Source organism: Idiotropiscis lumnitzeri, chromosome 15 (genome assembly GCF_059441095.1).
Source record: "Idiotropiscis lumnitzeri isolate Australia: NSW breed Sydney's pygmy pipehorse chromosome 15, RoL_Ilum_1.0, whole genome shotgun sequence".
NCBI lineage: Eukaryota > Metazoa > Chordata > Actinopteri > Syngnathiformes > Syngnathidae > Idiotropiscis > Idiotropiscis lumnitzeri.
In genome coordinates this window covers 276611-289797 of record NC_142405.1, presented here as the reverse complement: position 1 = coordinate 289797, position 13187 = coordinate 276611, and the positions used below count along the sequence as shown (strand labels likewise).

The window sequence follows — 13187 nt, the reverse complement described above, 5'->3', positions numbered from 1 at the left end:
TTCAGCAGCTGCATCCCGCCCGCCTCACAAAGCGCCTCTTTGTAATCTTCCCGAGGCGCGGCGGGGAGATGCTCACGCGCGGCGGAGGACGACCACCACGAGGTGCGCTGTGGGCAAGACGGGATCGAAAAAGGCGGCAACTCTTGCGACTCAATTCTAGAAAGTCGTCGTTGCAAAGAAACGAAGGCCCCTTTTTTGTTGTTTGTTTGTTGAGTCCTTTTTTTGCGGCCGCATTAATTATTGAATAAGCCTCATCATGAGAGCAAGTTGAATTCTGCCGCACGTCGCTGACCTCAAAGTCGTTTGTGACGGCGTTTGCTGGACAAGCACTCGCTCGGACTGGTGTCGGGCAATTCGTACGATGAGCCGCTGGTTATTATTCCGAGATTGCTTTTCCTTTCCACGTTTGGACCCTGGATTTGCAAAAGTCGGACAGACTTGATTTGATTTTGTGCCGTCAGAATGTCGCCAATGGGAACGTCCGCCCCCGTCGGCAGGCCGCGCGCGTTTGTCTTTGTGTTGCTTCCTTTTTGGCTCCGAGCCAGACCGGCCGGCGACCGGCCGAAGAAAAAGTCCTCAAGCCGTTCCGCCGGCGCACCTGAGCGGCGGCTCGTTAATGACACGTTGACGTCAAACGCGAAGGGAGGAGCGTCTTCGCCACCGCAAACGGGTCGTCCCGCGGCACGGCTTGCAGATTAGCCAAGTGTCGTCGCCATCGGCAACGATAGGAAGCGCTCCACTTCCTTCTTTTCACGCTCGGGGCCGGAAGAGCGTCACGTGGACTCCAGCGAGCCAAATGTTGCCTTCGGATTCTTGACGCTGTCGACAGAATCCTAGAAACAAAAGTTTCTTTCTTTTTTTATCATTCTTCTTTGTGTTTTATTATTTTGAAAACTATTAACCAAAGTGGCCATGGAAATCATTTATTTTGACATGAAATATAGAAAGGGAACTAAAATCATCAAAACATCAGTGTGTAGATTCTCAAATCAAAACAAATCGATACGAAAATGTGTCGTCGACATTTTGCGAGGAAAACAAACTGATTGAAAGTCCAAAAAAAAGAATTCGTGTTAAAAAGCGGCACAGATTCGCATTTGAAGATTTTCGTGATCGGCCTTTTTCCCACCAATCCCGTTTTGTTGGAAATTCTGTCAAAATGCGTTTGAGTGAACGCCGTCGTCCACCCGAAAGCGTTGCCAGATCCAAATGCGCGCTCGATACTTGTTTTGGATCCTTTTCGATGATGATTATGAGCGTGGATTTGTCCAATGAAATGCCTCCGTCAAAGCGTCGCCGCCTCCCCTCTGACGTTGAGTCAGGCAACTATTTGTTTGTTCTTCCCGCAAATAAAACAATTCCCCATCAAAGGATGAAAATGAGCAAAGCCCGGCGACGCTTGGGCTTTTTGGGGCTCGACTTCCCGCACCGTCAAGAAATTTGCAAGCGAACGAAGGAGGCCATTTTGCCAAGAAAGGGAGGAGAAAAAAAAAAACAGCCTACCGCAAGTTTTATTCTGAGCATATGCCGTGAAGATGAGAGGGCGGCTCGAGGATGGAGACGATGGAAAACACGCGCCCACGCTCCTTTGGGAGAACTTGGGGACAAGGTACACCATGGGAAGCGTTTGGGGTCCGCTTCCAGATGGAAAAGAAGCGCAACCGACACGCAGCACGCCAAAAAGAATCGCAAGCGTGAGTTTGGCTGCAGACTGAAAACATTTTTGGCTTTTGGTCTCTTCAGCACATCGTTTGCTTACATGCTTTATAGGGTTTAAGTCCGTCCCTTCGAAAACCTTCCGGCTCGCCCCCGATCAGCTCAACTCTCGCTTTGCCGATTGTGACGTTGACCAAAATGTCGAGCCGGCCGGCGAACGAATGAAAGAAACCGTTCATCAAACCGAGCAGCCTGACTCAAGAAACTGAAGTGGCAAAAAAAAAAAAAAGTTTGGATGCAGTTTCATGCACGTGTGCGGTCCGAAGACGATTGGGACGCATCGCTTGCAACTTTCTGCTTTCCTGCGGGAAGCAAAACGAGCAAAGCGACACACGGCGATGACAGCGCCTTTCACCTTTGCGCTTTCATGTTTGGCAGAGGTAAAAAAAAATAAAGAAGAAGAACAAGAGCAGCAAGTGATCTCGCCGCTCGTGTGCCACGGAGACACCCGACGTTGAGCAGATCGCAGATTCCTGGACAAAGTCGCTTCCAAATCCTTGTTGCTCATCCTTCCTAATTGAAACGAACACGCGGAACTATCGGCAGAAAGAAAGCGTTGAGAAATGGCAGAACATAATCTGGAAACACTTGAGCTCTTTTATGCTTTTGACATAAAAAAGGAAAAGAAAAAAAAAAACAGCAAGGCTGAAGGCCCAAAACACACCGGCAGACATTTTGGACTAATTGTTTCCTTCAGTCCAGCGCAATTGCTTGAAATAAAACTCAGCAATTGGTCCAGTAAAACGCTCATTACGGCATTTTAAAAGGAGACATTTTGGGCGCTGCCGGGGTGAAAGGTCAACTGGAGGTCCTGGCACATGCGATTCAAACGTGGTTGGCGTCCTCGACCTCGCCGAGTCGGACCAAAAAATGTTCCTCATCACTCTCACCAAAATGGTCGCTGTCGTTATTCGCACAACACATAAATTGACATTTTCCGGGAGGAAATGTGGTTGTTGGTTCGAAAATGAGCTCAGTGGCGGCCGCGGGGATTTTTCTTTGTTTTATTGAAAGCTCGGCCGGCGAAGTCTCGTGTTGAAAAAATATATTGTAAGTTGGAAAGTCCTCGTCTGGCACGCCTGTGTTCCTTGCATTTAAAAAAAAATGTCAAAGAAATTGCATTTAATTGAAGAGCAAGTTCCCTGAATGAAAGTGTCAAGTCAAATAGCGTGGACATGTTTTGTTTGTTTGGAATTTGGATCCCAAGTTCAAATGTTCTTGTTTGTCTAAGCCAGGGGTGTCAAACTCCAGTCCTCGAGGGCCGGTGTCCTTCAAGTTTTCCATCTCCCCCGGCTGCAATACACCTGATTCAAATGAGCAGGATACTTATCAGGCTTCTTCAGAGCTTGCTGATGAGCTGATCATTTGAATCAGGTGGGTTGCAGCCGGGAGAGATTGAAAGCATGCAGGAAAGCGGCTCTCTGGGACTGGATCTTGACACCCCTGGTCTAAGCCATCCTTTTCTTGAGCGTCGTGACGTCACCAACGCACCTGCGAACATGAGAACGAGCTCGACTGGAAAAGGTGGGATGGGGTGGATCCGTCGACACTCTGGCAACTTGCTGCAATCGGGAATGCTCACATCTGATGTCACAATAAAAAAAATAAAAATAAAAAAAATAAATAATAATAATAAATATTGTTTAGCGCGTGCACGCATGTGTTTTGGATGTGCGCCTTTCCCAATCACAGGACATGTTGACAATATCGACACAGGTAGTCGTCATTACAATTGAAAGAGGAAATCACAAAGGAAATGGATTAGAATGTTCGACACGTGTAAACTGCAGCTCTGGAAAAAAACGACACCCCAAGACGTTTTTTTTTTTCATTGCAAAATAAATGACCATACGGCACATATTCAACCCAAATTCCATCAAATGTGCCGCTAAATAATGACGAAATTCTCCAACTCTCATGACTGCAAGACATTTCAAATCACTTCACCCAACTTGCAAAAAGGGGAGGAGAGAAGCAAGCCAAAAGCAAAATGCATCGATGGTGCGTGCACGGGGCGCGCGCGTGCTGGTTCGGGCCGGCCAATGGCAGGCGGAAGGCGGAGTGAGTGACGCGGTGAAAACCTCCAAGTCAATTTGTGCGAACGTGAAACGCGCAACTCACACGGAGGAACTCGTCTCGCGCGAATGCAAAACGTCCAACCGTCGTGACGGCCTGGGATGAAGAAAAACAAAGTTTAGCTGCGGCAAGGAAGGATTCAACTTTGGTTTTGTTTGTTTGTTTGTTTTAAGCGCTGTGCGTAAAAGCGCACTTGCCCCCCCCCCCCGCTTTTGTCGCTGAGAAGAATGTTGAAAATGAGCGAGGAGCACGACAAGTGCGCGGGCGAGCACGCGTGCAGCCCCGCGGGCACGAGCAGCTCCATGTCCCAGGACGAGTCCGACTCGGACGCGCCGGCCTCGCCCACCGGTTCCGACGGCCACGCCGCCTCTCTGCTCGCCGGCTTGAGCAAAAAGTTGGACTCGGAGGACGACGAGCGCTTCCCGGCTTGCATCCGCGACGCCGTGTCGCAGGTCCTCAAGGGCTACGACTGGTCGCTGGTGCCCATGCCGGTGCGCGGCAACGGCTCCCTGAAGAGCAAACCGCACGTCAAGAGGCCCATGAACGCCTTCATGGTTTGGGCTCAGGCTGCACGTCGGAAGCTGGCCGACCAGTACCCGCACCTGCACAACGCCGAACTGAGCAAGACGCTCGGCAAACTGTGGCGGTAAGGACATGACTTCTCCATCCTGACATTGACTCAGAGGCGAGAGTTTGCATCCGTTTCCAGAGCTCCAAATCGTCAAGTGGCTGTTTGATCGTCATGTCATGACAATAACGTATTTTTCTTTCTTTCTTTTTGGTTTCATAGTTTGCTTTCCGAGAGTGAAAAGCGGCCGTTCGTGGATGAGGCCGAGCGGCTGAGGGTTCAGCACAAGAAGGACCACCCGGACTACAAGTACCAACCCAGGCGGCGAAAGAACGTCAAGCCGGGCCAGAGTGACTCGGACTCTGGCGCCGAGTTCGCCCAGCAACAACAGCATCATCATCATCACATGTACAAAGCGGAACCGGGAATGGCTGGACTCGGAGGGATGGGCGACGGCCAGCACCATCCCGAACATGCGGGTCAGTTCCATTTCAAAAAGCATCGTCTCCAGAAGCTCGTGTGGAATTCATGAAAGCGATGATGCTCATTAAGATGCGTTAAATTGTCACGTTTGCATTTATTTAGTGGCCGTTTGAATTCTGTTGATTTCCAGAACCACCGCTCACTTCATCTGCATGCGGCAAATGCACTTTCTATGAAACGTTCATTGATTTATTATTGATTTTCTTAAACGAGAGACTCCACAAACTTTTGTGCGGGGCTCAGCTAAATGTAAAATTGCTCTCGCTCAGATCATTTGGGTTTTCGCTGGTGAAAATTTAATTTTGGAGTTCCGACCCAACATTGACTCAGTAGCGCCCCCTGGACAGCGAGGAAGAAAAAAAACATCCCCAAAGACAAAGTTGCGTCGACGTCTTTGATAACAGCAGAAAAGTCTCCTGCCTGATATTGAACAGGAAGTTGGCCATCTTAATTTGAAGCACATAAAAAAATTGGGGGAAAATCTCTCTGCAGTGTGGCGTCAAAATCGAATCGTTTGGTGGAGCATTCGTCACAGAAACAAAAACGAAGCGGCAGCGGCAGCCAGTTCCTCACAGACGCCGCGTTTAATCGCGCTCGTTGCTTTTGCAGGACAGCCGCACGGCCCGCCGACGCCGCCCACCACCCCGAAAACGGACGCCAAGCAGGACCTGAAGCTCGAAGGTCGGCGGCCGGCCGACAGCGGCAGGCAGAACATCGACTTCAGCAACGTGGACATCTCGGAGCTGAGCACGGACGTCATCAGCAACATGGAGGCCTTCGACGTGCACGAGTTCGACCAGTACCTCCCCTTGAACGGCCACGCCGCCGCTTCCTCCTCGGAGCCGGCCTCGTACGCCGCCTCCTACGGCGGCCTGTCGTGGAATCGCAAGAACGCCGCGTCGTCGTCGTCGTCGTCGTCCCTCGAGGCGGCCCAGCAGCGCCTCCGCATCAAAACGGAGCAGCTGAGTCCGAGCCACTACAGCGAGCACTCCCCCTCGCAGCCCGACTACGTTGCGTACAACAGCCAGGCCTGCGTCACCCCCTCGGCGCCGCCTTTCGCCGCCTCGCAGTGTGACTATAGCGACCTGCAGAGCTCCAACTACTACAACGCTTACTCGGGTTACGCGTCGGGCCTCTACCAGTACCCGTACTTCCACTCGCCGCGGCGGCCGTACGGCAGCCCCATCCTCAACGGCCTGTCCGTGGCGCCCGCTCACAGCCCGACGGCGTCCGGCTGGGACCAGCCCGTCTACACCACGCTGACCCGACCCTAACGGCCGCGCATGCGTTCCCGTCAAACACGACGAACGAAGGAAGCGCAACGAGCAAAAGATGGCCGACGGGAGTCGGAAGAAAAAAAAAGAAAAAAAAAGTGCCTGCTGATTTTCTACGAAATACTCTCTCAACGTTTGACTTTTTACACCGGGAGGACTCTCGGTGGTGCCTCCGTGAGGACGTATTATCTTATATTTTTCTTTCATGGCACGCACTTGACAGTGAAACGACGCTCACCTCGTTCACGCCCATCCCGCAAAACGGCTGCATCCGAAAACGGCGGCGTTGAAGTTCCTGGAAAGTCAAAAATGCTTTGAGTGGATTCAAGTCAACAATTGGGCTAAAAGTCAAAGATTCAAACCAGTCGTCGAGTTGCGTCCGCTGAATGCGTGAAAAGTGGATGCTACGTCATTTAGTGGCTGCAATATTTTCAGCGGCTTTCGGCTAGCTTGCGCGCTAACACGCTTCCAAAACTCCTCTTGAGGATTGAAATAACCACACAAAGCTGTTTTGTACGTGGTGGCATCCTGCGACGATGCGCTAATGGAGTGGAGCTAGCTAGCTAAGCGCTTGCTATCATGGTCGAAATGATATTGTGGGGGAGGTGACTGGGAGGCGTTTTTGCCCCGCCCAGAAAAGTGAGAAAACTGAAACTAATTTGAACACGACCGCAATTGGACCAAAGTGCGACTTCTTCGCGTCTTGGCATTCCGCTTGAACGCAGACAATCTTACGTGACATTAAACCGTCGTCAACTTTGACACCGAATCCGGCGAAAAGATCATTATTTGATGCCAACGTTTTCAAAGTCAGCTCTAGAGAAGCGAATGTCTTTGTTGAAGCGTCACGTTTGTGTCTCGCCACCATCCCAGAATTCCCGCAAACCGCAGCAAAGCGGACATCGCGTTCCATCAGGAAAGAGTTGACTCGACGCCGAGGATGGCCACAAAATGGCCGACGTGTTTGCGGTGAAACTTGTGATGCGTTTTTCACGCAGAGACGGCGTCCAATGAGAGACGCAAGCGCAAGTGATTGTCGCCAGATGACGACAACGCAAACGTCGGGAGAAGTGAGTGTAGAGTGTGAAACTTCACAGCCCGGTCCCACTTTTTCTGAGTTTTCCCTTTCACACAGGCCGCGTTCCCGCCGTCCCTGTCACAACTCCAAAAAAATGGCTGGCTGACTTTTTGTCAACACGCTGCATGAAAAATGCAGACGCATCCCAACTTGGAGCAGGCGGCAAAAAAAAACCAGGGGGGGGGGGGGGGGGGCTACTGACTAATTCCTGGCATGTGACAAATGTGTACATTAAAAATGAATTTTGCAATTGCCAAACTTCGTCTTAACAAAAACCACCGGTTTGAATTTCACAGTGCAAAAGTCTGACATCGACGTTTCTATCTATAAATATATATTTATGTTCTCGCATTCTTGTTTTTCTTCTCATGGACACGCACATGAAATGTGTATGATTTTTGCTCCGATGGTAAGGCATCGTTCCGATGAAAACCGAATTCGGTGCGACGGGCGCGAGAGGGACCGAACAGGTGTCGGCAAACGGCGATTCGTCATGAAGGAAACGGCGTCAAATAACACGACCCGCTCTGAGTGACGCGTCAGCTGGCCGACACATGGCGGCCATGTTTGTGTGCATTTGGACGCGCTTTGAGATGGAAATGTGTGAGTCCTTTTTTTCCCCCTCGTCTTCATCTCAGCAGCCATCAAGTGGCAATGAAGTGTCTTGGAGAGATTTACAGTCAGTATTTCCCCAAACAAAAGTGGAGGCCGTTCATGTCCCAAATTTGTTTTGTACATTATTATGGATGTCTAATTTTGTTCTATGAACTTGTTTTTCCAGTTACACTTGTGAAGCTCACGCAGCTGATTTAAAGAAAAAATCTGGGGGGCGGGGGGGCTTTTTTTCTTTTTTTTTAAAAAATAAAATACATGTTCCTTATATCTCATATTGTCTTTCTTTGACTTTTGACTGACATACACTTGTCACATGTATAGAATGACGTAGCCACTACTTGCCAGACATTTCTGCCTTCTTTTTTTTTTTTTTAATTTGTTTTGAGTTGTTGCCAATCTGCTCCATGTCCAAATCATACTTTAGCGAGATTGTTGTCCCATAAAGGACAAAAGCAGCATTTGCCTTCAATTGCTCCTTTTAATGTGCTGACCGATTGTGTGACTCAGTGTTGTTGCACATCGGACAAAACAAAAAAAAACAAATCCCCGAATTTTTGCAGCTTCTTGAACGTGCCGGCAGACTTTTGTCTCACTGTTTTTTTGTTCGATTTTTAAAAAATATTTGAATGCTAAAATGTTACATCTTGCCACCCTAAGCCTCTTGTCTGAAATTCCTTCTGTGTGTTTGTGTGTGCGTGACACATCAACAATACAAGCGGTTGTCACAAATAGGAAGCGGGCAGCATATTGTTAAATATTTGATAAAAAATTGATGAATTAAAAAAAAAAAAAAGAACGTGCGTTGTTTATGCTGCTGAGTGGCTTGCTCGCAATTCGTCTTTTAGAGAAAAAATGAGTGACACTCCGCCGACTCGATCGAAGTTCCGCTCAATTATTCCTTTGTAAAATAAAGGAAGATGGCAGAAGAATGGGGAGGGGAAGAGCGTCCCGCTTTGAGTCGAGTCGGGGCCGGCATGCGTGCCAAGCCGAGTGCCAGGGCGGCAATGCTGAATTTTAATGATTCATTATGCCACCGAGGGCCCTCATTGTGTCCGTTTATCCGGAGCGCCAGAAAGGAATTAATTGGACAGAAAATGGAAGGGCAAGGGGAACTGACAAGCCATTAAGAGGGGCCTCAATGGACAATTAGATGCACACGGACGATGATTTCCTCTGCACTTCTCTCACTGTCTCATATAAAAACAAAAATGTACACACACGCACAAACTGTAGAATCATATCAGCGCACATAATCTGCGGATAATAAAAGAAGATAATACAACAGCAGATGGGGTGTGGGTGGCTCAAGAAGGACTTGTTGTTTTTCTTCCCTCAAAGTCCCCTTTTTTTTTTTTGCACTAGTTGTTTGCCAAATACTTTCAGGAGGAACTCTTGAGAAAGAACAGGAGTGAATAAAAGCCAAGCAAAAAGGCTCTTCAGGGTGCTTGGATCCAGTTTCCCTGGAACCTGTCCACTTGTCTCTGAAGTGAAGCCTCACTGGAAATACATTGCCTTTCAAAAGTCTACACACCCCCGGTGAAATGGAAGATTTTTGTGAGGATGCAGTGGGAAAAAAATCATGATGGAAATTTGGACCTTTGATGACTAATAAGTCCAACCTTGTTTTTAACAGACCGTAAAAAAGATTCCACCAGCTTTCATGAGACTTTATTCGTGCATGTGCAGCATTTTGGTGTTTTTCCTCACGTTAGGTCACCCTACCTTATTGCCAAGACGAGACAAGCGATTGTTGTCATGTGCAGGTCACGGCCTATTCTTGCCAGAAATTCCTGCCACACGTCCTCTAATGTCACCGCAGGTCGTCTAGCATTGAGATCTGAACGATACGAAAATAAGAGAATGAAAGACCAAACAATTTAGAAAGAAGCTTTGAACTTTGAAAACAGCCGGCAGTGAATGAGTCATGGCAGACACACTGTCGCTTCCAACGCTAAAGCCCGGACGATTGGAGAACACGGGAGATTGCTGTCATGTTCGGGACACAAGTTGGCGTTCACATCAAAGTTCACAAACGAGACGACTTGGTCTGATTTCTGACAAAAATTGACAAGTTAACCGGGCTATGTTGATGTCTAAAGCCGTTGTAGTTTCTAAACAAAATTTGAGGGGACTTGCATGTCAGCAAAGAAATGAAGGACGGAAAAACACAAACAGGAAAAAAAATGTTCGGTAATATGGTTCGAGGTTCCGGCCCGACGGACATGCAAGGGCAAATTGGTGCTTCCGCCACCTGACCGCATCTCATTGTTTGGGTTAGCTCGCCTGCTAGCGTAGCCTCATCCTGACTAATGAGCCTGGCTGACTCGGGGAGGAAAGAAAAAAGAGGGCGCTGGGAACTGGGAAAGATTTCGAGGCTGATTAAGAAGGGCAATGAAGTGGATAGGAAGAATGGATCTTCATCTTCATCTTTATCGTCGTCGTCGTCATCTTCATCTTCATCTTTATCGTCGTCGTCGTCATCTTCATCTTTATCGTCGTCGTCGTCATCTTCATCTTCATCTTTATCGTCGTCGTCGTCATCTTCATCGTCATCTTTATCGTCGTCGTTGTCATCTTCATCTTCATCTTTATCGTCGTCGTCATCTTCATCTTCATCTCTCCGAGTCCGGCCTTCCTGCAGCAAGTCAAAAGAGCGCCTCGTTGCATTTATTGACATATCTGCAGCAGCGGCGACACGAGCTTTCACCTCGGCAAAGGATGGCGAGCGGCCAGCGAGGCTCTTGAAGTGGCGGATTGACGGCTCCGACGCGCCGCCTTCTCGTCCGCCTCCATCCGTTGGTTCCCACGGCGACCTCAACATGTCTGGTGGATGCCGATCCAAACCGTAATTGTGAGTTCCGGCTCGAAAAAGATTGTAATCATAAACGAAATCTAGCAAGCGTGCAAAAGTAGTTTGCTTTCAATTAAATGTATCCCGATGGCGGTTAGCGAAAGCCAGTCGCCGATGATTTGTCGGAGCTGTTTTAACTTTTCCTGGTGCGCCAGATGGGCGCGAAAAGACAAAATCAGAAGACTTAAGGAAAGAAAACAGCGTCGACAGCGTCACATTATTGTCAAATTTTCGGCATTTCAATGTGTTAATGGCGTGTTCCAATGTTTCTTTTGTCCTCGGCACAGAGGAATGTTTCTCATTTCAGACAAAAAAAAAAGTCAAGTGGAGAGGAAGAGGAAAAAAATGCAGCAACAAATTGACATCTGGTCGCGTTGTGTTTCGCTGAACAGTTGTCCGCAGTCTTTCACTTTTTCTTTTGGCTTGGCTCGTGCGATTTGCGAACGAGGTGACAACGGAGCTGCTCATCTTGTCGCCGCAGCTTTTCCATACTTGCTGCCATTCGTGCGCTTTCTTTTGCTCTCCTCGTCTTCACGTTGTCAGTCAAGGTGGCGGGAATTACCAACAGGTGAGCGCAAGACGGCTGCGCTCTGAGCACGTCGTCGTCGCAATTTGAAGCCAGGACAAATATGACAGACTGCAGCCAACAAGACTGCGTTCAGACAACTCGAAAGTATTTGGAGGGGGTGCATATTTTTGCAACCAGGTTGTGTTGTTTTTGTTTTTTCAAAATTGACTTGAACCACACTTTGTAATTATTTCTTTGTTCTCATTATTTTGTGTTAGAAAAACTTCCGAACAGGGGTGTGTAGACTTTTCCTATGCACATAGTTGTATGAAATCCTCATCATTCTCTCGAGAACACAGATTGATTTTCGTACATTTCTCAATAAAAAAAAAACCAAAGTAAAATAAAATATGCTTTGACATTTTTCATTGGCAACAATTAAGGGATTCCTCACCTCCCGCCACCGAAACATTTTGTGCCCTAATCCTGCAAACTAACCGAGCGCAATCAAAACAATACCGCTCGTTTTTGCGCTTGCTGGAGGTCAAGATGAGGCCCAACTTGCCAAAGTCATTCATGATGATGCGGAATTAGCATCATGCACCCCCCCCCCCTCAAGTGTTTCCTCTCGCAACACACTCGCCATCGCTCCCACACAAGTTGCAATCGTCCGCAGGCAGCCAGTGGAGAGCGAGAGCGAGCCGCCAGCATGTGGGAGCCCAAAAAAAGTGTGGGAGGAACACTTAGCAACAAATGTTTGCCGCTCGCGACGTGCCCAGGCGGAAAGACAAAAGAGGGAGCCGATGAAACCCGATCGAGTCAATTGTGCGCGCCGTTGCTTGGTTTCCTCTCAGCGGACGGCCGCAAATTTTTTGGGGTGAGCGTTTGCGATGTTGTCTTAATGCTGCCGTGATCGGCAACACATGGCGGCTCGCTCACGTGTCATATCTTTTTGTGGGATGTGACAAAGTGCAGGCCATGTTGTTCCAGCGCGGTTCCGGCCCCGTCGGGAGCCGTGCCAGTCTCGGCTCCTGCCTTTCTTATGTAACTCAATCTATTGTCACCACTGTGGGGTCAACATGGCGGCCTTTCCGCTCGTGCTTGTGTGCACGTGTACGTGTGAAAAAAAAGGATCGTTCAGAAATACGAAAAAAAAACTGTGCGCGTGTGTTCGAGATGATCACAATTGTTGGTCTGCATTCAGGCAACTGCAAAGTCAGGTTTTCCTTGCAGACTCTCACCGGAAAAGCAGCAAAACTCTTCCTGTTTGTCGACAAATGATGCAAAATGATTACTTGTAAAGACCGATTCACTCCTGCAACTAAAACGAGGCAGAGGCAAGCCTTCGCCGTTTTGGTCCGTTAATTGTGGCGAAGCAAAGTCGAAAACCTCAACGTGGTCGGCGAGGTCAGCCGCTCAACAAAATCCTCCGGCGCCTCCTCGACGCCGCGTTTCAGAGACCGGGGAGGGGGTGGGGGGGTTCCTGCTGGTGCTTGTCAAGAGGGTCACCGGGCTCACGTATTTACGACGTGACTGCTAAGCGACACCGTCGGGCAGCATTTTGGATCGACCACAGCGTCTTTGAAGGACGCTCAGCATGGACGCACAAACGTTTGCTTGAAAGGAAGCAAATGAGGACGGGCATCGTGGCGTTTGACTCCGGCACCGCAGCATGTCCAGCTCTCTGGATTTAGTAACCTTTTCTCTCATTCGTTTTCGTCACATTTCACATTCTCTTGATTGCAACGAGAGCAAAGTCCAATATTGCCACATTTTTTAATGCATAATTCCAGATGTGCTATGATGGCGGTGCGGGCCGCCAGAGGTGCTCTTGCAAAGTGTGACAATAAATTCAAGTGTTGTTCCAACAAACATCACCTCAGGCCATGCTCCGCCTGCTCGCATCACCATGGCAACCAACCACAGAGCTTATCACTTGAGCACTAAATAGTTTGAAACGAGAAATGAAACGTTCATTTGTTTGGTTATTGTGGCGCTACTGCTAACATGAATTGACA

The 13187-nt window shown here is 48.7% G+C and overlaps 1 protein-coding gene across 1 annotated transcript; it reads left to right on the top strand.

The window, feature by feature from the left end:
* The first annotated feature begins 3756 nt into the window (after positions 1–3756).
* LOC148321990 (transcription factor Sox-8-like) lies at positions 3757–7363 on the top strand. Its single transcript, XM_088316539.1, has 3 exons — positions 3757–4438; positions 4583–4839; positions 5453–7363. The coding sequence occupies exons 1-3, from the start codon at positions 4020–4022 to the stop codon at positions 6115–6117; spliced, it is 1341 nt and encodes a 446-aa protein (XP_088172665.1). The 5' UTR covers positions 3757–4019; the 3' UTR covers positions 6118–7363.
* The last annotated feature ends 5824 nt before the right edge of the window (positions 7364–13187 follow it).